The following is a 26,391-nucleotide window of genomic DNA, read 5'->3' as shown; positions in this document are numbered from 1 at the left end:
TGAATTTTGAAAGGGGATTGCATATCGCTTTCGAATATCTAGGGCTATATATATATATATATATATATATATATATATATATATATATATATATATATATTTATATACACAACTAAACCACTTTGAGGACCACAGAGGACAATGCTGTAGACTGATTAAATGTAACTATGAAAAACTGTTTTGCAATATATATGTTGTTAAAATGAAAATCAAACATGTAAATGTAAAAAATCCCTTTTAGTAACTGGGCATAGTCATTTATAAAACAAAAAATAAATGCATCTTACGCTGTATTTTTAGTTATCAGTACCTGCATGAAAACCTAAGGTCTATAGGAACACATTCTTCTCCAGGGGTAATTTTAGGGTTTAATTGATTTAACGGTATTATCATAAAGTAAGCAGCAATTTTACAGCTATGTAACATGTGTAGGTAGAAACGTCATGTTTTGTCATTCTTTTGGTTTTCATCTTTTTGCAATGATTTCCATTATGCCAGACCGTAACCCTTGAGAAGTGCCGTGTAGGAGGGGCTCCGTCCCCGGAACATCCGGAACACTTGCAGAGGTGGAGTTCCACCTCCGAGACTCAGCACTGTGTCTCTGAACCTGCAACACAACAAAGCACAGTTCATTCAAAGCTTGCTGTTCAATCACGTGCAGCAACATCACGCTTACATTAAACAACAGTTGTCATTAAGACCATTAAGTTGAGCTTGTCCTGCTACAACATTGATGGTAGTACCCTCACCAGTCACTTGCTATGTCCCTCATGTTACTGCACATGGTTCATTTCATGAGTGTGAGGATCCAGTGGGGTCCTTTTATCTACAGTACTGGAAGTGAATTTGAATGTGTGGCAGGAGAAATGAGCTTCTTGTCAAAATGATTAGCAGAAATATTATACTTTTAAAATGTCATTGGCTCTCCTAACACTTTATAATTTCATTTAGAAGAACTGCGCATCCTTTACCTGCGTCCAACCTTTCTGATCTTCTCTTTGTTCTGCAATCCAACTTCCTCGAAGGCTGCAAATGCATCCTGAGCGAGGACTTCAGCCCACTTATAAGAGTAATAGCTGGCTGCATAGCTGTCTCCACCAAATATGTGAAGAAATGTCGATGGAAAACAGTCCCCCTGAACAGGAAAGGGAAGATCAAGCAAAACGAACTTCCTAATATAACATGTTAATGATAAAATATAATATGTTAATGATAAAAGACAGATGCCTTACATGATTGAAGTAAATATGTTCAATATTAACATAAATAAATAAAAATACAAAATATTCTCAGATACTGTACTTTTAAAGCATTAAACAGTTTCAGATAAAATAAGACCTAATAAGGTTCTATCAATACTGCGCAATAAATCCAGAAGCAATGGTGTAATAAAACATGGGGGTCATTTGCAGGTGCATACCTTTATTGGTTTTGTTACAGTAAACTTATCAGATACTTTTTTCTTAAGGATTTCCAAGGGATCTGTGCTGTAACAAAGAAAATACACTACATTAATTCTCTTGCACACACACACATATGTACTGCAACCAAAACAACACAAAACTCTGCTTTGCACAGTAGAACACTGAAATGAGCCAAAACACAGATGTACCTGCTGTGCAGTGTCAGGTCCAAAGCAGCCAGGTGCAGCTGAGTCAGCATGTCAATACCTTTCATGTAATAGCGAGCTAAAAGCAAAGGAATGATCACAATTCAACACAGAGCTACACACTATGCATATGCTTTGCATACAAAGTCTGATCTTTATTTTGATTCCCAGACTACCTCCCAGAAAATGCTTCAGAACATGGCTGAAGCAGCTCTCTTCAGAGAGTACTAATCGAACACAATGCAGGTTTGTCCGTACCTTTCATTTTCTTTTCAAACATGGCTTGTGGCAGTGGCTCGCCTGTTTGGTAGTGCCCACTGATTGCATCAATGGTGCGTCTGTCATAGACCCAGTTCGACATAAACTGGGAGGAAAACTCCACGGCATCCCACTCAATGTTATTGATGCCAGAGGCTCCTTCGTAAGGCACGGTAGACAGCATGTGTTGCAAAGTATGGCCAAACTGGAAAGAAAGGAACTTTGTTACAGAGGGTGAAAACATACAAACTGCATTCGCCTGGTCATCTTTCTGACTTTTTTCATGCGTCTACATACAGTTTATGCTTCAATCTATAAGTGGGTTATTTGGCTGTATTATTACATCTTTAACTGCGATTTAAAAAGTGTACGCAAAGCTTGAGGGGTATTTTAGCTTTCAGGCTAGAGACATTGATATTTACCTTTCATTTTATTTACTATTTTATTTCAAATATGCTCGCTGTGATCGCCTCATTAGATGCTGTATTAACCATAGTAATAATTGAACCGTTTAGCAGTCAGTACTCGGTTTATATACAGTGCCTATAGTAAGTATTCACCCCCCTTGGACGTTTTCACAGTTTGTTTTGTTACAACCTGAAATCTTAATGCATTTAAATGGGATTTGTTTTCCTTTGATTTACACAACCTACTTTGAAGAGGCAAGAGAATTTTTATTGTGAAACAACAGTTAATGAAAAAAAAAAATAATAAAAATTTGAAATGTCTTGGTTAGATAAATATTCACCCCCCTGGGTCAATACTTGGTAGAACCACCTTTGGCAGCAATTACAGCTGTAACTTTTGAGGTAAGCCTCTACCAGGTTTGCACATCTGGATCGTGCAATATTCGCCCATTCTTCTTGGCAAAATTTGTCAAGCTGTCAAGTTGGATGGGGATCGTTGGTGGACAGCAATCTTCCAAGTCTTACCACAGATTCTGAATCGGATTCAATTCTGGGCTTTGCCTGGGCCACTCTAGGACATTCACCTTCTTGTTTTTAAGCCAGTCCAGTGTCGCTTTGGCTGTGTGCTTGGGGTCGTTGTCCCACTGAAAGGTGAATCTCCGCTCCAGTCTTAGGTCTTTTGCAGACTGAAGCAGGTTTTCCTCAAGGATTTGCCTATATTTAGCTCCATCCATTTTGCCCTCTACCTTGACAAGCTTCCCAATCCCTGCTGATGAAAAGCATCCCCATAGCATGATGCTGTCACCACCTTGCTTCACAGTAGGGATGGGTTACCTGAGTGATGTGCTGTGTTGGGTTTGTACCAGACATAACGCTTTGCACTTAAGCCAAATAGTTCAATTTTTGTTTCATCGGACCATAGAATCTTTTGCCACATCTATTCAGTCTCACATATGCCTTTTTGCAAATTCCATGCAGGATTTTAAATGGGCTTTTTCAGAATTGGTTTCCTTCTTGCCACTGTTCCATACAGGCCAGATTTGCGGAGTACCTCAGCTACTGTTGACACATGGACAGTTTCTCCCATCTCAGCCATGGAATGCTGTCTTTCAGAATTGTCATTGGCCTCTTGGTGGCTTCTCTGACCAATGCCCTTCTTACCCGGCTGCTCAGTTTGGGAAGATGGCCTGCTCTTAGCAGATTCTGGGTGGTACCATATACCTTCCACTTCTTAATGATCGACTTGACTGTGCTCCAAGGGACATTCAATGCCTTTGAAATCTTTTTATAACCCTCCCCTGATCTGTGCCGTTCCAGAACTTTATCCCAAAGTTGTTTTGAAAGCTCCTTGGTCTTCATGGTAATATCTTTGCTTTGAATAAATTACCCAACTGTGGGACCTTACAGAGACAGGTCTATTTAATCTGAAATCATGTGAACCACTTTTATTGCACACAGATGGACTCCACTGAACTTATTGTGTGAATTCTGAAGGCAATTGGTTGCACCCGAGCTTATTTAGGAGTGTCACAGCAAAGGGGGCGAATACTTATCTAATGAAGACTTTTCAGGTTTTTTAATTGATTTGTTTTTTTCACACACACATTTTTTCAAACATTGAAAGTGTTGAGTAGGTTGTGTAAATGAAAGGAAAAAAATCCCATTTAAATGCATCAAGATTTCAGGTTGTAACACAACAAATTGTGAAAACGTTCAAGGGGGGTGAATACCTCCTGTAGGCACTGTATAAGCGTTCATGTTATTCACTTATGTTATTAAGTAAAGTAGCTAAAGCATACAAAAGTATGACAAAGCAAATCATTGTGGTTGATTTTGATACAGGTCTGTATTCTTTAATGATCAGTTTAAGCTTTCTTACCTCATGGAACAGCGTCCTGACCTCATAAAATGACATCAGAGAAGGGGTGGAGCCAATAGGTGGGATTTGGTTCAAAATAACAAACGCAACAGGGAGTTGATGGAGCAGAGAACTCCTGGCTAGAGAAAAGCAGATTATACACAGATATAACACAAGCACAGTTTTACAAGTAGGTATTTCCAAATGGATTCAAAATTACTTTTTGTAACCCCAAAGCAAATCAACAGATTTATAAACAAGACTGCAGTAAACATACAAAGGAAATTATCCATCCATGCACCAGCCTGCTTCTCATTCGGACGGGAATAAGGGTCCAAGAAAAAGGAGGCAATGTGGATCTCTGAAGGAAAATTGCAAGACATATTACACCGGACAGCACTAAACTGTACGATTAACACTTTATTGACTGTGCCAAATCGGAACCAAGAAGCACAATCTAGCAATCCAACTCAATGAAAAAGTAAAGCTAAAATTCAGCTAAAAACTGTGATAAAGCTTTACAATGATAAAAACAGTGATCCTTATTTGGCAAGTAATACAGAATGTACTTCAATCAACTGATCACGTAACGATGGAATTGAGCAACATGAATTTATTGGGTTTAAGCATTTCAGAACGTGCATGTTTAAACTTGACACTCCCAGGCCCAGCACGCATTCAGCTGAAATTACTGGAGAATTATAAACATTAGGGCGGTACAAAGTTTACAGCTCTCACCTTTCTCATTGTAGACATTAAAGAAGCGCACTGATTGGTCCCAAACCTCTGCTGCACCGTCCGCCGGACGAATTTTTACCCCAAACAGGTCCCAACTTAAATTAAACAGGCCAGCAAGAACACTGCATTGAAACATGATAACTGAGAATTAAAATTGAACTTATGAATGGTGTACTTTGGAATGTAAACATTTGGTAATACTTTTAAAACAGTAATAAATAATTCTGTTTCTTAGGAATAATCAACCAATACATGCTTTCCTTTTGAATTATTGATATTATATAAACGACTACTCATAACACATCTATAGTTCACATCAGACCCTTAAATCTCTCAGTTCATCGTGAACACTTATTTTAAAACATGTCCAATATATTATATGACAGGAAAGTTTAAACTCTTAAAAGAAGGGGTTTGAGTAAAGCTTCACTTTGACGTTTAACAAAGAAATCATTCTGTTGATTCTAAAATGGCAAAAGCATCAATACATTCATCAACTGGAGTGTTAAATGCTAAGCTACATCAATATTACTGAGGAAAAGAAAAGACTCCAGTCTTTGTGAGTTCTTAAAGTTGAATTAGTTTGTATGATAAATACACTTTTTAAATATGTTGGTACATTTACACAAAGTAATTTGCATATTTTGTTTTTTGTTTTTGCTTATGTGTTCTGAATGTCGAAGTAATCTCTTTGCCATTCCTATATGGATACAAATGGAGGTAATCTTTAATGTAAGCTATTTTAAGCTGTGCTACATTGCCAGCACTGAGACTGCACTGAAACACCAGACATTAAAAAAACAAAAAACATACCGTCCCAGAGGAAAGTAAGGTCTAAATTCTTCATCTGAAATACTGAAAAAAGACACAGACTCTTATTAAAGGTGAATATATACAAACACACACACACAGATGAGGATCTCGGGATCAATTTGTATTGACAGATGTTAAAAACAATGTTGTCTCCATACCTGAACAGCATCTTCATGTGTTTCTCTGTCCAGTAGGCGGTGTCCCACTTTTCTAGTTTCCCTTGATGACCACTGTGACTAGCAAAATCTGTCAACAACTCAACCTCCTTCAAAGCCACTTTAAAACAGAAACAAACTCACATGACCACCTGGAGAGGGGGAAGCACCAGAAACATTACCTGCTCAGGTAACACCAGCCCCCTTACTAACTGCTGTGGGTGGCATGAATTATGCTACAAGTACATGCAAGGCCAAGTTAATGAATGCCAAATATAAAAAAGTCCGGTCAACCTCTTCTCACCTGGATAGGTCTTGTTATGTAGGGAATCAAGCATGCCCCACACTGCATACACAGTCTTTGCCATTTTTGCATTCAGGGAGAACTCTGCATAGTTCTTATAGCCCAACATCCTAGCTTTCTCCTGTCTGGAGATATAAGAGCATGCATGCAACCACACCTGCATTTCCATGTCATTTACCAATGAAAAGAAACATACACAAGTTATACTGTAAGAGTACAAGCCCGTAAGCCTTAAATCAGCAATTTCTGAAGAATGCAATTTCGCAAGTTAATTTGTTCAATTATATCAGGAGTGGTCATCTCTGGTCCATGAAAGCTGCAGGGTGTTCAGGTTTCTGTTCCAAATTACTTCTTACATTGACAAAATGACTACTTAACTTGTTAAAATTAAATTGTTCCAAGTCTTTAAAATTGATGATTAAGTGTTACCTATAAAACCTGCTGGACTGTGGCTCTCCAGGACCAGGGTTGGCCACTCCTACCCTAAGCTATCCATTTACCATAACGTAGTCATTTTTTAACCAAATTCTACAACCTTTGACAAGATACTATTCAACACTGTACAATGCTTTTACCATGGAGATAGCTGCAGATAAGTGCAGGTTTGAATATATTTAAGTAAAGTAAAACAGCAATGCAAATACAGTGCAATTGACCAGTAAGGGTGTGGGAGTGTAAAATCAAGTAAAATCACGCACACTGGTATTATGGTAGGGAATCTCCCTCCCCCCCACTCCCACCCCCACCCCAACTCATACCCAGTCACTACAGGTGTTCTACCTGAGTTTCCTGATCTCCTCAATGACAGCGATGTTGTCATGCTGTCCGGAGCATGCCCTGCCAGCCCTCGCTCTGTAGAGCTGCTCACGGAGTTTCCTGTTGCTGCTGTACACCATCACAGGTTCATAGCTGGGCAGGTCCAGACCCACCTTCCAGGGGCCGTTCTCGGGGTCAGGGCTGGTTAAGTAGACCATTTTTGTTTATTCAAAACAATAAAACAAAGCTCGCTCACACCTGGAAGTCTCTTTGAAGCTAAGACCACAGCAGGGTTTTTTTTGTTTTGGAAGAGATGCCAGTCTGTCTTGAAAGCAGGCTTGCAGACTTCCCCCCAGCTAGAAGATACTATTTCCAGAATATCAGATTTAGGTTTGGTAAAATCCATATAACCTATTCAATATACATAAATAAATTGTATATCTTTTATCTGCCACAGCCTTTCTTACATTGTGAAGTATTGTTTACAGAGGCTCTAACTTGTGAAATGAACCTACTGTGCCACCTAGCCCCTGTGAAGTACATTACTCATTCCTACCTTTTACCAGTGCCGGCCACAGCAGCACTCGCCAGCAGCTTGCGGGACGTTTCTGGCAGCCCTTCCACGCTGCTCTTGTCTGTCAGCAAGATGGAGAAGCCCGAGGTGGCATCTAGCACATTGTTCCTAACAGATAGGTTAGGAGAAGAGCGTTTCTGATTTAGCTTCAGGGCGACGGGTATAAAAGCAGGGTTAACCATTGTGCATACGTTACTCAGTATTATTATTAACGTTATTTAGTTATTTGCAGACGCTTTTATTCAAAGCGACCTACAGAGACGAGGGGGTGAACTATGCATCACAACTGTTGATGCAGTGTCACTTACAGCAGAACCTCGATTTTCCATCTCATTTGAAGGATGGCGCACAATGAGGTGAAGTAACTTGCTCAGGGTCACACAAAGTGAGAAAGTGGCAAAGCTGGAATTGAACCTGGAATCTCCTGGTTTCTTTAACCACTGGATCACCAAGCCTTCTATAGGGATGAGTAGGTGGTTTGGCGATGCCTTCTTGTTTCAAGGCACAGTTACTAACCTGAACCTCATGGTTAGGTTTGCAAGCAGTTGATTGATCTCATTAAAGCGATGTCTCTTCTCTGCCTCTAGATCCACACCGCTATTTTTCATGCTGTAGAGATTGGATTCAATGATCCTGTGCTGAGTTCCATCCAGCTTCTTATTCAAACTAAGATCCTAAGGGTTTAAGAGTAAGTTTATATACAAACTTGGCACACATGGATTAGATATGCTTTACTCTGTCTACTCAAGTTTCATGTTAAGCAAACAAAATAAAGCCCAAACAAAACAGAATAGAAATATATTAAAAATACACTTTGAAAATAAAAAGGGAGAGTACAGATGTGCTAATGATGACAAATTAGTAGCTCTTTCTCTAAAGGCGCATCATATATTCCACATCAGGTTACTTCAGTTTTCTTAAACATTACAGTTTCAGTAATCATATAAGAGCTCAATGCTTCAGTGTACAATTATAAAATCTAGTCTAGTCTACTTAGCAAACATGCATGCTGTGAACTTGATAATATAATCTGATGATGAATAAACTTTTATTTTGTAAACATGCACCACAACTTGATCTCTAAAACAACATTCCATTCCTGACTTAACAAGCCAATAAAACTCTCTTTTTAAACTGCCTAAGGGACATTCTTACAGTTATTAAATTTACATTCTTGGCTCACCTTAAAAGCGTTATAAATGGAAACACTTTGCTCCAACATTGAGGAAATGTCAAGGAGAATAGGTTGTGCCTGTAAAGATTTTTAAAAAAAGCAAACATTCAAGTTATTCTGCAGTTTCACACCCTCAGGGTATGCCCAGCAAACTGAGATTACAATTATACTTTGCAAGGCCCGGTTTTTACAGCAGGTGTATTTGCAGACTGAAAGGTCAACCTCTACTACTCACAAGCCTCCGTACCCCCCCACTAAGGCCCCTCCCCTACCTGCTGTACAGCTGCCCTCAGTTCTGGGGAGCTCTTCACACTCTGTAGATGGGACGCCACCCTCCAGCTGTAGTCAATGGGTCTCCTCAGGATTTCCAGGGGTTCTTCCACAGAGGCCCACGTTCTCGGTGTGTTCTCTAGAACGACGGGCAAAAGCAATTGAAGAGTGCGGGCTGGGTCTCGTTGAACAAGCAATAAAGCATACGAATTGCATTTAACTAAATGATTACCCGATTCGATGCATCGCCTCACATTGCTCAGGATGTAGGCAAGCGTCAACTTACTGGTCGTCTCCAGAGTGTGTTCAAAGAGTTGCAGACTCCTCTCAAGCTCTGCGGCCGCCTTGGTGATCCCGGGCAGAACATCCGCAGCTGAGATGTGAGCAAAGCGGGGCAGCCCAGAGGTGTCAAGCAGAGGGTTCTCCCTCTGTCCCAGCAGAGGGGTTGGGACCAAGTCCGATCTGGAGGAAAAACTAGCATATTTTATTTATTTACATATTTAGCTGGTCCTTGTTGTACTTCTCAAATATGGACCAGCATTGCAAATCCTATTTTGCTGATTTTCATAAACAACGTATTGATATATACTGTGAATCCATATATACACAGTGTTGCATATTGAACCAATAGTGTGCTGTCATGCATTATGAATTACCTCTGGATGGTGTAACCACATCAATTGATCCAACAATTTTTAATAAAAGGCTTCAAGGTGTTTAAATATACCATACCTTTCAAAAGAAGCAAGCATCCATTTCCAAATGAGGACAAGAATGAATGTTTGAATGCACCACCTGTCAACAAAAACATATATATCATTGCTGGGATGCCTATGGTTTGCCTGTGATGTATCTATTTACAGATACTTTTTTTAATGTTAACAGTTATTACTTTTTTTCTCTCTCTCTGCAGATGTTATGTTTGAACTTCCTTAGTTTCCCTCCTCTGGTCAGAATCAACAGCTTCATTGCTTTCAACAATTTAGATGGCAATTATGGCAAAAAATCACAACGGCTTAAGTTAAGGGTGCTGGAACTAGGGGTGCTGGGGGTGCAGTAGCACCCCCTGGCTTTGCATGGCTTCTGTCATATACAGGGGTTACAGTTTTTTTCAGTGGCTTTCAGCACCCCTACTGTTCTAGTGTAACTGGTTTAAATGTATTGTAGTGTACATTTTAAAGGTTTTCTCCTTACAGAACAAAAGTATTGCAGCATATTTAATTTTAATATATTTGATATATAATCAATGCATTCCAGATTACCAAATAGTTTGCACAATGCATTTTTGAAACAATGTACAGTGTCAATATATTAAATTATATTAATAAACACATTTCTCAAAACAGCAAAACAATAAAAGTAAAGTTGCCTATTGTTTTAGTGTGTCTTTATGTTGAAACTATTTGTAAAACTCACTATAATAATACAAAAAACTCTTAAAGCTACTATATGCTCTTTTTATCCTGTAACATTGCAACTCTTATTTAAAACTGAATCCAATCCCCAACAATAATTATTATTATTATTATTATTATTATTATTATTAATATTTACAAAACATACTACAGTACCCGCAACAGTTCCTTAATGCAGAACTTACATTATAAATGCTGAACTGTTCGCAAGCTGTCACTTTTCATTGGTGAGTCAAGTGTCTTCTATTACACACCACACTATAGCACTGGACTGTATCACAGGGTACAATTCTACATGCAAATTAATAAGTAGGCGAGGGTAAAGGTTTGCACAAGAAAACTTTTTTTGCCATCATTTAAAATGATATTGTCATAGGGACACAACGTGCTATGGGTAAAGTTGAGGTCGATGTGATATGCAGTTTAGATTAGCTGTCCTGCATCCTCTGTAGCGCGCTATCTGGTTGAAGATTGGTTTCTCACAGGTTACTGCTGAAATACAACCTTTCACCAGCAGGTGTCACACGATGAACAGAAGGCGGACTGTGATAACTGGCTGCACCGGGACGCAAGCAATCGGGTTTCTTTTGACCCTCTGTTTGTCTCTGTGAGTAACAGTATGCGTGCCTATGGTATTAAGGACTAGGATTTCCAATTGGTCGTATAATCCCGGGGCACTTGAAAGGTCAGTTTTTTCAACGCACTTCTCAAACCGCAAATGAATTGATTTTGTTGAACATGTAAAGAGAGTGTGAATTGCGTGTTTTTGCAGATATAACCGACTGTGTGAAGCAAGAATTATTAAATAAATAGAAACTTGACCACGAGGTTAAACGAGAAAGAGCGCGGATGACTGCAAACGTGTCTAGAGCGACGGAATTGCACTATTTTGACAGATAATATTTACTATATAAAATATCAAGCAACACGGTTGTAATAGGATGCTGTCGCAGTAGAATCGCCACCGCAATGAAACACATCTACTGAAGCCTTTCACACAATTCACAACAACCTTACTTGTTGATTTAAAACGATTTAGGTGTGGTTTAGATGCGAGTTTAAAAAAAAAAACTGACCTGGCCTGTTGGCAACCCTAGTACAGACAAGTCGGCAATTAAGTTCTTTAAAGTAACTGTAAGCTAATTTTCAAAGACCAGTGATTTACTGGAAATGTTTAATTTGTTTACACTGTTGTGAAAAGTTGCCTGCGCATTTACTTTATGTACTGTCTCTGTTGTTGCTCTTACCAGGCCAAAATTAATCTGATGTGAATAAATAAAAAAAAATACCCCGCTCTTGTATTTCGTTTCATTTTGAGTGTGTATTAATTCAATCTAGAGTCGTTGTAAATACACGCTCGTTATTTATTTTCACTTAAGCTACAGCTGGTTACAGATGCATGTCATTCATGAAATTAATGTGAACACGCTGAGCTGTTTAGTACAGATAATAATAATTAAAAAAAAAAAAAAACTTTGAAAATGTTATAGCTAACTTGCAACATGCAGCAAAAGTGCTGAAAACATAAAATGGTCTTATTAAGCAAATTCGCAGTTCAATGAAGTAGTTAAGTAATTGAGAACTGAGCTGAAATGGAACCCAGCAGACACTGGGGTCCCAGGACCAGTGTTGGGAACCATTGCAGTGGGCAAGAGCAGTTATTCTGTGTTTGTTGTAATTGAGAATATTTTTAATACGAAGCTGGGGACTATCTTGAGCTCCTTATTTCGTTGCAATTGGTATTGGCTTACCTAGGGTCCTCCATACTAACACGTAATCACCCGTTAGTACGTTCCTTTTAGTTCGATGCAGCTGACCCTATGACTACACTTTGTGCCGTTGTTAAACGCCGTGTTGTTTGTTGTGTAAAAATTTAAACCATCCTTTAGTGTATGTGTTTTTTTTTTCTTCCCCCAAAATAAATATTTGTATTCACAGTACATGCTTTCAGATGTGTGTTTTCAATATGCAAAATAATCCTTATACTCCAGTATAAAAAGGGGACAAGAAAAATCTATCACAGATTGTACCTCACCTTTTACCCCACCGCCACTAAACAACAAAGTTCTTTACATCAAGTGTACATCACACCGCCCCAGTGTGAATCGGCTAATCAAATTATACTGCATTAGCTCCTGTACTATACCGTGTAAAGCGCTAGTCACACAGTAGCAGTGCAGCAATATCCTACTATATGATAAGCAGTAGGCCTATATCTATTCTAAATTAAGTAAACCACACGTATTACGATATTTTCACATTGCAGGATGTATTTATAACATAATAATAATAATAATAATAATAATAATAATAATAATAATAATAATTAGAGTTTCCTGTTGGTTGTTTGTTGGGTAGTGAACCCAATACAATCTATTATGCCTCATTGATATTGTATTACTAGATCTCGATTTTTTAAGTGTAAATATGAAAAGACAACAAAAAATGACACATTGCTGTCCGTAGTCTGGCTTAAAATTGGCTTGCGTTATGTCACTGAGTTACTATCACGATAAGTGATGCCATGACCGTGGCTACCATTGTATATGCATCAGACTAGTGGAATACAAGATACAGATTCCCGTAGCTGATTTTACATAATCATTGCACGGTGATATCGTTTAATAGCATGATGGGCAATACTTCATACTTCATGCCACTCCAAGCGTTTTTATAGTCAGGTCTCCCTGTGAGAACTACTGCCGCGTGACCGGTTGCTGCGAGGTCTGTTGCTAGGAGATGGTTGTTATTCGCAAGTAATTTGAGCGATACAGTATTTTATTGCAGTGAATTGGGAAAAGAAGTTTAGCGATAGCAAGTAGTTTAAAATAGATGCATCTGCGACAACAGTGGGTGGGAAGGGTTTTCGGGGAATCAAACACATCAGCTGCTTCAAAAAGATGTGAGGGCAATGATAAATAAGAGAACATTTAGCAACAGACTGATGGAAATGTCTGTCTATTGTTGGGTCTGGTGGCCCTCACGGCTCTTTGGGGCCACACATGCGGCCCTTTCATTCACTTCAGTTGCGCACCACTTCATTAATACAGTTGTACTATTGTTATCAGCATGGTGCAGTGACATCATTGTTTGTACACCTGCCCAGGGCTATGCTGTCCTGATATCATTTGTCAGCTTTTCGTCCCTGGGCATAAAAAAAAAATAAACTCTTGGCGTTTGAGAAGTCCGCAAACCATAAAATTATTTGTGTGAAATCGCCAGACATGGCAAATAACCCCGCGAAACTTTACAACCTCCTCAGTATGTTTCATTTTAAACAGTGTTTGTAATTATTTGACTCCACCATGAGACTTGTGAATTTGAACAAACTAAACCATGATTGAAGAAATATATATATATATATATATATATATATATATATATATATATATATATATATATATATATATATATATATAATTCTAAAATGTTGCATGTACGACATTGAAAAGCCTGTCAATAATGGCGGAATTAATTCCTCATACACAGCAGTGGGATGGTGATACTTACGCCCCGAAGAGTCTCCGCCATAAAGTTGCCCTACACTTGTGACATACTGTGGAGATTTGGTGAAGAATCGCTATTAGCAGCAAAGTGACCCGCGATCTCATCCTTTTTCTCTCCCCACACAAATACTCGTATAGTAAGCGAAACTAGAACCGAAACAACGGCGAGTACCAGTTTGCATTGTGTGCAGAATGGGGAAGACAGTCACTGATTCGTGGCATAGTCTCTAAAGCCCGATTCGCCCGGGACTAAAAATCACCACATAAACAGGTGGTGTCTGATTTATTTTACCGACATCGATGACATTTAGTCCCGTGCAAACCGTCCACGTCTTTTAATCCCAGATAACTTTCTCAGCGGTCCTCTGATTTCTTTACAGGACATCGGGACCTGTGTTGTTTTACTCCAGTGCGAATCGACCATGTCAGAGTTATGTTGAATCTGATACAGTATTTCCGGGGTATTTACTCAGCAAAGCAACACCAGCCTTGACAAAAAACCATAATATAAAATTACAATTGGTACAATAAAATGTCCTGAGTTTCTACAGTTCAGTAAAACGCAACAGTTAGTACTATAAACGAACTGGGGATCGGTCGAAAATACAAAACGTAATTGTCGACTGTTAAAAGATGTATGCTTTTAACAGTGCATTTGAAGATATTAATGGAAAAAGCATATCGCTCAAGGGACGTAATGGCTATTCTAGCCTTTGGAAAAGAAGATACAACGAAATTAGGTATTTACACCCGGTTTAATTCACAAAGAATGCACAAAAGCGTCTTCTCTGGCCACAACATCGCATTTAATTTTGCATTACCGACTTTTTTAGACGGACACAAGTCCACGTTTGGGTGGTTAAATACTGCCTCCGCATTTGACCGACTCTGAGGACACCTTATTTTCAGTACCGTGCGAACCACGCCTTACACCACTGTTTTGTAAGTATGTGTATGTGTTTATAAGTATGTGCTTACAACAGTGCTAATAATAGGCCTATTCCGAAAGTGCCGGAGAATTGATCCGCGGCTCCTTTTAGAATGAACCGCATTTATTTGCAATACTGTGACTACGGTGACGGGCAGCTAAAGTCAATGCTGTAACACAGGCAGCTGCTATAATGATTCCCTTATTGTTTGTCTTTCATTGCGCCACTGTAGCACTAACACAGTTCTTCCCATGCAGCAGCATCTTTCTGTTCTATTAAATCAGTGACGTCAATCTGAAACCTCCTAATTGTTTTCCTCAATACATACGTCTTATTAACGTTGTTTATTTGGTTATGTTGAAAAGTTTAAACCGTGAATTGTATTTAAACCGGTTTATATTGTATTAATTTTACCTCAGAACAGCAAGGTATTTACTACGTAGTTAGATAGGAAAGGAGTCTGGCCATTACTGACTTACTCAAATATAATACTGAGCAAAGGCATCTGAGCAGCACCATAGCTGTTATCATCATTCATACACTTGCCATCTCACTGGGAGTGAAACTCCACTTAGAAGGAGTGGCAATCTCCTACTTCCACCAATGAACAGAGTTGGCCCGCCTTTACTGTATGTGTCTTAGTAGGCGTTCCGTGACTCGATACCAAAAGTATAGTACCTCACTTTTAGCAGAAGTTTGTGGTTTGGAACCAGTTTTAGCTGTTTTGAAAACAAGGGTTTTATCATCTGTCCGAGGTCACAGCTGCACTCCGAGTTATGAAAAAACAGTTGCATTCAGATGACACTTTGCACTTGCTGTAAAAGCTAGGGGTACTGACATCTGATTGGAGTTGTTGAAGGTTATATAATGGGATTACCTGAGATTATGAGATTATCTGCAATATTTTTTCATTAACACTCTTACAGTGTATGAGACTGTCACTGTTTAAGCCATTGAATAAAAACAACAGTGAAAGCTCAGTGCATGGAATGATTAATGCATGGAATGCTCATGTATGGAAAGCTCAATGCATGGAATGATTAATGCATGGAATGCTCATGTATGGAAAGCTCAGTGCATGGAATGATTAATGCATGGAATGATCAAAGCTCAATGAATGGCACCAGGTCTGCTTCATGAGACACACACTGCCTTGTAGCTTCATTTGTTTGCTTTCTTTCAGGTGGCATCAGAAGACACAAATGCTGCAGCTCAGCCGTGTTGAGGAGTTCTAGCTTGGCCCCCAGGCTCTGAAAGAGGCTCTTGTCTTGACAAAGCCCTGCCTGAAGGAGCTGTATGACAGCAATTTCTGCATTGCTGAGAAACGCTTCCTATCAGAGGGTTGTGATCCCAGCGCTCTTCCAGACTCTGCTGATAAGGACCGCTTTTGACTGGTTTATAACTTGCCCTAAAGCACTAAAGGACTTTGAGATATCCTATAGCTCCATTTGCTTGAGGCCGTGCAGCTCTTACAAGAAAACTGTCTACCTGCAGCCCATAGGTGGGCAGCTGGACAGAGTAGAACCAATGAGAAATCAATGTGTTTGTGTACATGAGCTTTAATGAATAATTGACGTATATTTATTTGTTGTAAGGTAAATATCTATTATCCCAGGACAAAACTGCAAAATCATAATACAAAAATGAGAAAGTATTATCTGCAGTATGTGGACCTTATTGTGGCAGGTGTTTTCTGTACTGCACATAAAATAAAGCAGCTTTCCCTTTTTTAGATTTGAACGATGAAGGTTCGGGGGCAGTGCTGGCACTGTTTCTAGATACCCTGAAACCCTATGCTGAGACGTTTCCCTGGGTTTGAAGTGAAGCTGCTTCCATCAACACCTTCATCTACCATTAGCTGCCATTTCAAGCTCGATTTACACATCCTCCAGCTTCATACAGGTACGTCAACTCAAAACAAATCCTATTATGATCATAAAACATGTTTTTTTTTTTTTAACAAGGCGTGGCCACAAGTGATCAAAAAGAGAAATCCAAAGGAGAAATAAGCCCCCCACCACATTTAAACTAATAGTGCAGTTACAACATTCAGCCGCCAGATGGCTCTCTATTTTTAAGGTCAAGACAGATCATTTCAAAGGGAGACGATTATGGTCATATACTTTATGCCTGCCCAACAGCATTATTTATTTAAATATTAGTTTTTTACTTGACAGGCCAGGGGTGTGCAACCTGGGCTCAGCTAAGAGCCACAGATGTAGCTTGATTATACAAACTTCAATGATTGGATATTGATCATAATTTTAAGGTGTCACCTTGAATAGGTTAGCAAACTTTGCATTACTTTTTAAAAGTATCCCTGTAGGGTGGGCTTCTCTGTTGGGGGCTGCATGCCTCAGGTTTCATCATCCCTGGTACAGGAATGGGAATTGAAGACTTTTAGGAATTTTTTAGAAGACATTCAGAGAAATACCGTACAGAGAGCAGAGCAACGCAGCTCAAAATAGAAAGAACCAACCACCACCAACCCTGTCTGCATGCCTACCTAGAATTCAGAAAGGAGACAGCCACCAATAATTTGAAAGCATTGATCGAATGCTCCGGCCAAAAAAAATTGAATATACTGTGCTTCCCCATATAACGCTGTATTTGGGAGAAATAGTTTAGAGACTTTGTGTTCTACAAGATATGTGCTATAACGAGAAGAGTTATTGCATTATGATTATAGGACTCTATTTATAGGATTTATGGTGTCACCAAAACCAAGGTGGGGTCCTGCTGTAGAAAAGCAACCCCAATTTCGTATGTGGTATAGTGTATATATTATACGAATATTTTATATATAAGTATATATATAGTATATATATATATATATATATATATATATATATATATATATATATATATATATATATATACCGTACAGCACTGCAGATGTCAATCAGCTGACAGTGCGGGAATATCTGTATTTCATTGTCAAACAGTCTGTTGATACTGTACTGTTCTTTGGAACCGTTCTTGATGAGCTGTGAGGACACAGAATCCCATTTAAGCTGCCTTTGAAAACCATTTAAAGCAGACTGTTGCATAAACAAAATGCATCATGTGTTTCAGGGAGATAGAGGATCTATCCCCCACTCGCTCGGATTGCCCAGTGTAACTAACTTGTTTCTCTGCCACTGAATTACAGGTATGCATTATCAGGCATCTCTCGTTTGTGGAGATAGTTCTAGAGCGACAGTATTTTGTATCTTATTTCACAGGATATAAGAATGGCCAAGCTCAGCAGACTTCGCTTAGCCATGTGTTTCTAGTAGGGTCCTGCAAGTTATTTTGTGTGCACCTGATAATTCTTGCTAGTTCCTCCTCCCTCCCCTCGCGTTTACAAAACATTGGTGCATGCTTTTCACTGCAGCAAAGTCTTAGCAAGACTAATCTAAATCCCTTTGGTTTGACACTGATGTCCCCTTTGAAAAGGGTGCAGCGAGAGAGTCCACTGCTGATTCTCACCAGGTTTAAAGAACTACTGTTTGCAGTCTCAACACCACAAGTCCCTTGATAGGTAGTTCATGTACAGTAACTGTATGCTGAAGCAGCAGAGTGTCTTTCTTTGTATCTGATCCAAGGTCCTGAGTGATGTCGGCTACCTGGCTGGCATGAGGAACTGTATGTTGCTGCGGTGTGCCATGCAAAGAGGTACAAGCCAGGACCAAGTATTTCTGCAGCCCACGGTCCTCTGCCCAGTTCGTCTGAACAAGCTTCAGTAAGCCCTTGGATTCACTCTAGTAGAGAGCTAGAAGGTGTGGATTCAGCTAATTTTATTTTCTGCATATGCTTTACTCGTGCCAGACTGCAAAATCTAATTATTTCCCTCTCCCTCTCTCACAACACCCATGAAAAAAAACAAAGCTAAGCTATATGACAATTACCCCGCTGTTTATTTTATCTCTGTGGTTTGTAAAACAGGACCAAGACAGTTCCTGCCAAAGCGTGCTAATAATAAAAAAACAAACATAATAAAATGCACTCCTGTAATTTTTCTGTTTTAACTGTAAATATCATTAAAGTATTATGCCAATATTTCTATAAAGAACCCCACCAACACAGTAGGGAATTGACAGTAGATTGAAAAACTATACAAATTATCAAACTTCAAAACACGTAAAGCTGTGGATTAAAGCAAGCAAACAAAGACAAGACTACACCCTGATTGTATTCATTATGTGCTGTCTTCACCAGCAGAGGGAGCTCCAGTTGTGAAATGAAGCATCCCTATCTTAGTTTATTTTTTCCTCACTTCAAGCACAAGAGAATAACACAGAACACTAATAACAGCACTAAATTACAAGTTTTACAGAGAGGACCACTGTTGTCAAGAGTGTTTACAAGGCTCCTAAAGATGAGAGGTGGCTGAAAAAGTTTATCGGGGAAAAATGTTCCTCTCTACGTCAGAAGCTGAGCACCAGGAACCTGTTAAAAAAAAAAAAAAAAAAAAACTCCTACTCTCTAGATGAAAGTGCTGAAGACTGACTAACTAACTGGTTGCCTGGGGCTCCTCATTTTGCTGTTTGCTCAGTCTCACTTCTGTACCCCTTAAAGTGTTTAATCCAGCCGTCGCCGTGCTTGAAATGCAGATACACACTATGAACTCATGCAGGAATCCAGAAGTCAGCAGTGCTCTCCTGCCCCTTGTTTCCTGAGCTTGGACCCCCAGGACAAGTCCTTTCACCCTCTTGTACAGTGTTTAGCCCCCGATGCTGTACAATTGGGCACAGAGCAGCAACCTACTGTGAAAAGGGTGTGGCTGGCATCTTACTCTGTCGCAGAATAAGGCCTTTACACAAAGCGGGGAGAGCAACTCTGGCATTTGTAAATTTAGGCAAAGAGCATTGATGTCGGTATCAAAAAAATGAGATAAATAAAATATGTTACATCCCTGAAATCTGTATCCGTGTTTTAATGCTGTACCTAAGAAGTAAACGACTAGGACAATAGAAGAAAAAAAATAAACTACAGCACAATTACAGTACTGTAAAAAGCAAGTTGCATAACTATTATACAACAATATTTGTAAACAGGAAGATTGTTAGACACCATGTTCAGATTTATTTTTACAAAACCTGATATATTTGAGTTACTGTAGAATGAAAGGCCATGTTTAATATCATATTTAAAGCTTTCTGTCCAGCAATTGATTGTTAGCTCATTACCTTGAGACACTTTCTTACTGTTCGCTAAGAGTGGAACGTCAAACATGGTTTACTTATTTATTTATTTATTTATTTTGTGGGTCACAGCTGTTCTTTGCCTGTTCCCTCTGTGCTGATAGCTGATTATTAAATATCAGAGTTCAGTTTCAAGTCTAATTAAATTCAGCCTGAAGGAAGAGTTGTGATAACAGGAGTCATGAGATCTTGTAACCATCCAGAATACTGAGATGGCTGTTATTGGATGTGTCCTTTAATGGCTCCAGCTTGTTCTCCAGAAAAAGGTTAAAAATAAAATAAATAAATAAATGAAAACAAGAAATATATTTCAGGTGGCGTCTTAAAATGAGACTGTCTCAAAACTGATCTGGACTTGAAAAGACTAAACTAAAACAAAATCGTTGTACATTTAAAGTACATGGTGGTTTCCTGTGAGTGTAGCCTCAAAACCAGAGCCCTGTTGTCCCTCTGTATTGCACAAACACCATTCAGAAATACTGTCTCAAAAACAACCCAGGGGTATGGCACCAAATTCAATACATCTGTGCGTCACAATAGAATAATTCCTAACCCTAAACCTTATCAGAACCTGAAATTGGGGAGCGTTTGTGTGACTACTTTCGTTAACAGATCTTGCATGGTTATCATTTTCCTTGTAATTCTGTACTGTGCTCTTCTTGCCACAAGCTTGCTCCTTTGGGGGAAAAAAAAATAAAGTCTATTCTGTGTTGTGCCACTCATGCACACCTTATACAATCATTACATACACAGATGCAGATATTTAATAGAATGATGTAGTGTTTCTGCTAATACACATCTTAAAATGTGTTTCTTGTGATGCTCTAATCTGCCCCATTCTTGTACTTGCTAACAGTTAAACTGGCTCTTACTATGTACTTGAACTTATTGTATATTGTGCTTGCTCTTCGTCAAACTGGCTCTTATGTGCTGAAGTTACTATATATTGTACTTGCTCTTATTGTACTGTTTATTGAAATGTGCATAAGGGCATCTGCCAAGAAAGAAATAAAGAAAGAAAGAAATAATAATAATACATGCGATTATCAAGTTCTCCCTCTGTGTCCTGTAACATTTGTTTCTAAATAGATACTCTGCAAAGCAAAGTTACACGCTGCCAAAATACTGGCTTGAAGAAGTGGTAAAAACAAACCCTCAAAAGATACATTCATTCAACATAAAGTACATTTAATGTATTTATACAATTCATATATACAAAACAAATAATACAGTTCATTGATTCAGAGTTTTAAACCATTTTTTACACAGTCAATCAGTTTTTATTCATTTTTTCGTAGAATCACTATGCTACAGGGAAACAAGGACACAGGTCAGTATTAGTTATTTAGGTAGTTATGAATCACAACATATCAGACATTGGAAATACATAAAACTGGGCTAGAAGTTAAAATGATGGAAATCTCTGTTCACTCTCCAGCTTTCATGAATCAAATCAGGTTTTCAAATTTCTGTTTTATTAATTTACTTTTTTTAAATTATCAGACTCTTGGTGCCTCAAGTAAACCTTGCTGTTGAATTGAAATTTAACAAAAAGGTGAGGTGCAGGTTTAAAATTTTATTACTAGTCTAACCAAGCATTTCAAGAGTCTCGAAACACAATTTAGAATGTCTAATTAAAATACCAGAGTGTTTCAAACCAAGAAGACTTACTTCATCCAACAGTGAAATCTGAGTCAATGCCAATTAAAAGGTTCCTCTCAACCTACACAAGGACATAAAAACTACTCCCTAATATTGAGATTCATAAACACATTTGACTGTGTACGGGTAGATACAGATCACTTGCAAGTACTCTCAGATATCTGGTTAAGGTTAAAAATACACTTTTTTTTGCTGATTTACCTCAAACTATTTTTGTCAGCATAAAAGGAAGCACAAACATACGAGAAGTTATGAACCCCCAGACTCCCTTTCTTTTTGATGTGGAGAAAAAAAAAAAAAAAACCTGACCACAACCGTCTCTCGCTACAAAACTAAACAAACATTTACCACCAGTTTGCTCCAGATCTTCTATTGCATTGACAATTAGCATAGTGAGCAGGCACTCTCACACAGTTCAGTGTTTGTCGTTTATTTTCTGCCGGGGAGAGACCTTCCCCTTCCCTGGGATGTTTGGAATATCTGCGTGGGGAGGTTAATATATGCTTGCACATGTAAGCCGAAAGCAGTGTGGTAACAGTGCTTGGTGGGGACTGGGGGGTTCTGGAAGATGCAGGTTTTTAAACCCAGCTTAGTTGCAAGACAAGCCTGTGACCCCAATGCCTGCCTCTCTGCTGTCATTTCTAACACCTCAGCGGTTTACTGTAGGAAAGGAGTGACCACATGATCACACGTACGTGTCCTGACCGGCCACTACACAGTGACGTTGAATTCTAAGCATATAGGGGCTGCTGAGTGCTTAAATACAAACACAGAGAACAGAGCCCACAGCCTGACCTCTATACCAGTGCATACAACAGAAACTCGACTGATCTGGAGCGGTTTTGACAGCCAGTATTTGAAATTGATCTTTCGAGAACCTCATCAATTGCATTCTGAAGTTACACTGCTCAAAAAAAAAGTGGTACATTTCAAAACACCACTGATAAATAGACTAAAGGCTATAACTGAATCCACATTTCCATTCTGCTAAGTAGCTAAGCATAGTTTCCCATTCATTTTCTAAGGAGAAATATCCCACTGTATTTAAAATGCCGAGCGAGTTTTCCTCTTGCTTTTAGAATACAAAATGAGACAAAAAAAAAGCAGGCACCTCCAAAGCAAAAAGTGCACCATTCCCCAAAAATATGTAGACATTGAATACAAACAAGCCCTGAACTTGCCAGATCTGCTCAAACACCAGGGAACAGTGTCATCTTTGGAACTTCCATTTACAGGATATTGCCAAGAGACAGTGAAGACAAAAGGATGACACACTGAAAAAAAAAAAAAAAAACACTTTACATATTCATATTTGCAACATGTTTGTTCTTTCACGTTGTTCAGTGAAATGAATAAGCAGTTTCAGTTTCTCCACATTTATGGGGCATGGAGTATATACAGTAAAGAAAGGATGACTTCTAAAATGCTTACACATACTCTTTTGAGAGCATATCAGCAAAGTAAAATAAAGCGTTTATGATTTGCTGAAGAATTGTTCAAAGAGCGACTTCTGAAGCAAGCTGCAATTAAAAATCTGCTAAATGCTCGGTCAGTAACACAATTACAGGCGAATGCCACATTAAAAAGTCCAGCTTGCATGTGTGAAATGATTCACATTTACCTTTCTGATCACAGACTGTTTAGGGGGAAAGTGGGGACAGTGGATTGTGCGAGCTGAGATAGAAATAAAAGGTGCATGTTGGGAAGCGCTCCCTCTAACAATGCACCACTCTGGATGGGTCTCAAGCAGTTAATTTAAGGTTAGGGTTAAGAGAGCACTTAGTCACAGCTGACTATCAGAAAGTTGGCCAATAACAACAATGATGACCTAAATAGTCTTGATTTTTAAAAAAATGCGACTGGAAGAGAAGCAAACTCACTGGATATAAAACCAAAGTCAGTGACTGGAGAACTCTTACAACACCACGATGTGTCACAGAGACTAAAACCAACTCATAACTTCTGTTCCTCATCAAGTGTCACTAAAAAATGTGCCGTTCTATAGTTCCTGCGCAACTGCATTGTGAAAGAGGCAACAGCACCAATACCCATTTGGAATCTTTTGTTCCATTTGTACATAGACAAAAGATTCCCAGCTTACCAATAAACTGATAACCAGTGAAATGGCACTAAACTGGTCACCAGTGACGTTTTTTGTCGCCCCAAGTCAATTTGAAATGTATTATTATTGCAAGATTTATGAATAGATTTTCCTGAAGCATACATTTTTACATGTAATTGCTCACAAAACAAACCACCACAAAAAAAAAAAAAAAAAAAGTTACAGAGCCACTTAATCTCTTACTAAATACTTGGGTTACTAATTTCAATGTTCTTTTGTCAGAATAGTCATCCTATCTGATTAGACTAGACTGGAACTGAATTTCAGTTAAGCATTCAGTACAAGGCACGTGGTGAAATAATTAGGAGTCAGCAGTGCCCTGCTTCATCTGTTACTGTAATTCTAACTACTTGCACTACATTATTATTATGCTCGCATAGTTTCAGTTTGAAGTCTTTTTATTTGGTCTACAAGTGCACGTGGCTAGACTTTTAAAATCAGAGTGAAAATGAATAGGCACTTCATAAAATAAAAAAATAAATAAAAAGAACAGTTATTACTTTTTTCATTCCCATAAAAATGGTTTCCCGCAGAGCAGCGTGCCAGGACTGAAGTCTAAAATGTTATTGCAGAGTATGATGTTAAAAAGCCTTCTGTGCTCCAAGCAAACTAACTGCATGTTTCCTTGAACATTGGCGAATCACACAGCATTACTTGTGTTCCTTTTGGTCACTGTACAGCATAACTTTCTACTTTTAAACAACATGGTTGATAGCAACTGATCAACAGTAGTGCAAATACACTTTTCCAGGGTGTCTCTGCACTCCTCACACAACTTTCTTTGGAAAGGCATGGTTATAAAAACACCACGTGGCACTCAATTAATTTAACAGTTTTTTGAGCAATCACCGTAACCCTGTCAAAATCGCAAATTGCTTCCCCATAATTTAACGCATTTTAGAAATACATAGAAAGTATTAATAGTGCAGTCCCATCACCAAGATCTAACCTCCTTATACAGAGTCATTTATAAGCAATGCACCATGTGATGAAAGACAACAATTACGGAACATGTTTCAGATGAACTCAGCCATTGGCCTGGTATGGTTGTTTTTTGATTAGCTAGGACGTTGTCCAGAACATCAGGAGTAATAGTTGTAAAGTCTGGCCTAATGTCCTGTAAGTCGGTAAAACTACCTGTCATGCATTGTTTAAAAATCACCCTGTGGATGTAACCGAAGTTTCATTCTTTGTTGGTACACAACTGTAGGCACCACTGTTCTACTAAGTTATATCAATACGCCCCTGCTAGTCAGGACAGGACAGTCTGTCACGCGCAGGTGGATTTCCCCCCGCCCCCCACTGTGGAGCTTGTGTCTGCAGGTACAGTACAGCTCAGTGCATTCGTTGCTAAAACTGCTTATACACGCTAAAGACGTTTCTCCAGAAACAGGTGTACAATATATTTATTTTAAATACACAATCCTGAAAAATTGAAAGAAAAAGGTCAATTTAGTTTTTTTGTTTGTTTTTTTAAGGCACACAGAAAAGCAACCTACATAAATACAAAAAAAAAAAAAAAAGAAAAAAGAAAGACGTGTAGTGGTGCCGGCAATCACTGCAGCATGATGTCCTTCAGGTTTTCCTGCAGGATGGTGTCTTTGACAGCATGGAAGACAAAGCGGATGTTCTCCGTGTCTATGGCCGTGGTGAAGTGGTGGAAGAGGGGCTTGCTGCGGTTCCTCCTCTTCTTGTTGAAGCACTGAACCAGGTAGCTCTGCACGTCCTCCAGCTGGTTTGGGTCGCCATGGAAATCAGCAAAGTGCTTGCTGATGCTCACACTCTTTACCTTCTCCACCAAGAGGTCCATCTTGTTGAGGAAGAGGATGATGGAGACGTTGGAGAAGAGCTTGTTGTTGACGATCGTCTCGAAGATGTTCATGGACTCCACGAGACGGTTGGTGCGCCGGTCCTCCATGAGCAGCTGGTCGTACTCGCTGGAGGACACCATGAAGAGGATGGAGGTGATCCCATCGAAGCACTGGAACCACTTCTGCCGCTGCGAGCGCTGGCCGCCCACGTCCACCATCTTGAAAGGGATCTTCTTGATGACAAAGTCATGCTCCACTATCCCCTTCGTGGCTTTCCTGGCCAGCAGAATATCTTGCCTGCTCGGGAGATAATTCTGAAAATAACATTAAAATAAATTACATTTCACACGCACATGCCAGTACTTTAACTAGGCACTGAAGGGTTAGGGTCCCTAAAACTATTTATTGTACATGCATTAAAAGGTTGACAATCAAAACGGTTAATACAGAAAGGCAACTTTTTTTTTTTTTTTTTTTTTTGCAGTTCTGCATTATAATTTCTGCAACAAGGAAAAGATAGTGATTTAGAAGGTTACAATTTACAGCTGAATAAGCAAAGTCCTATGCTTATGGTTCAGAATTAGAATTCAGAATTAAATGGTGTGAAACCTCTTAATCCATGTTTTTTTTTTTAAGTTTTTAAGTTTTTTTTTTTTCAGTAAACACCATTCGATGGCATCAGTTCAATAGTTTTTGGCGTACAGCACATTGCACAAGATAAACTGTTAATGCAATCAGTTCAAAGTAATTTTGGTGTGCGCTAAAACACCAATATATTTATAAAGTATAAGGAGCTAATTAAAGGGTGGGGGAGATAATATTAAGTAAATCATTAATTAGATAA

At 38.9% G+C, this 26,391-nt stretch overlaps 2 protein-coding genes across 2 annotated transcripts in view; both read right to left on the bottom strand.

Moving 5' to 3' along the window:
- Positions 1-136: 136 nt before the first annotated feature.
- LOC121331142 (probable cytosolic oligopeptidase A) lies at positions 137-14,775 on the bottom strand. The gene is made up of 19 exons (XM_041278352.1): positions 13,842-14,775; positions 9,649-9,711; positions 9,203-9,378; positions 8,919-9,055; positions 8,656-8,724; positions 7,989-8,146; positions 7,455-7,580; positions 6,923-7,099; positions 6,143-6,267; positions 5,842-5,959; positions 5,673-5,725; positions 4,871-5,011; positions 4,410-4,493; positions 4,154-4,272; positions 1,868-2,072; positions 1,613-1,688; positions 1,421-1,487; positions 972-1,135; positions 137-607 (listed from the first exon to the last, which is right to left on the bottom strand). The coding sequence occupies exons 1-19, from the start codon at positions 13,940-13,942 to the stop codon at positions 490-492; spliced, it is 2,277 nt and encodes a 758-aa protein (XP_041134286.1). The 5' UTR covers positions 13,943-14,775; the 3' UTR covers positions 137-489.
- Positions 14,776-23,866: 9,091 nt separating this feature from the next.
- LOC121331272 (guanine nucleotide-binding protein subunit alpha-12-like) overlaps positions 23,867-26,391 on the bottom strand; it is a 30,188-nt gene continuing 27,663 nt past the window's right edge. The window contains exon 4 of the mRNA XM_041278550.1: positions 23,867-25,861. Coding sequence (XP_041134484.1) covers positions 25,292-25,861 — 570 coding nt within the window. The 3' untranslated portion in view covers positions 23,867-25,291. The remainder of the gene's footprint in view (positions 25,862-26,391) is intronic.

The sequence above is a fragment of the Polyodon spathula genome, chromosome 18 (assembly GCF_017654505.1).
Source record: "Polyodon spathula isolate WHYD16114869_AA chromosome 18, ASM1765450v1, whole genome shotgun sequence".
Classification (NCBI taxonomy): Eukaryota; Metazoa; Chordata; class Actinopteri; order Acipenseriformes; family Polyodontidae; genus Polyodon; species Polyodon spathula.
This window is presented reverse-complemented; position numbering and strand designations above follow the sequence as displayed.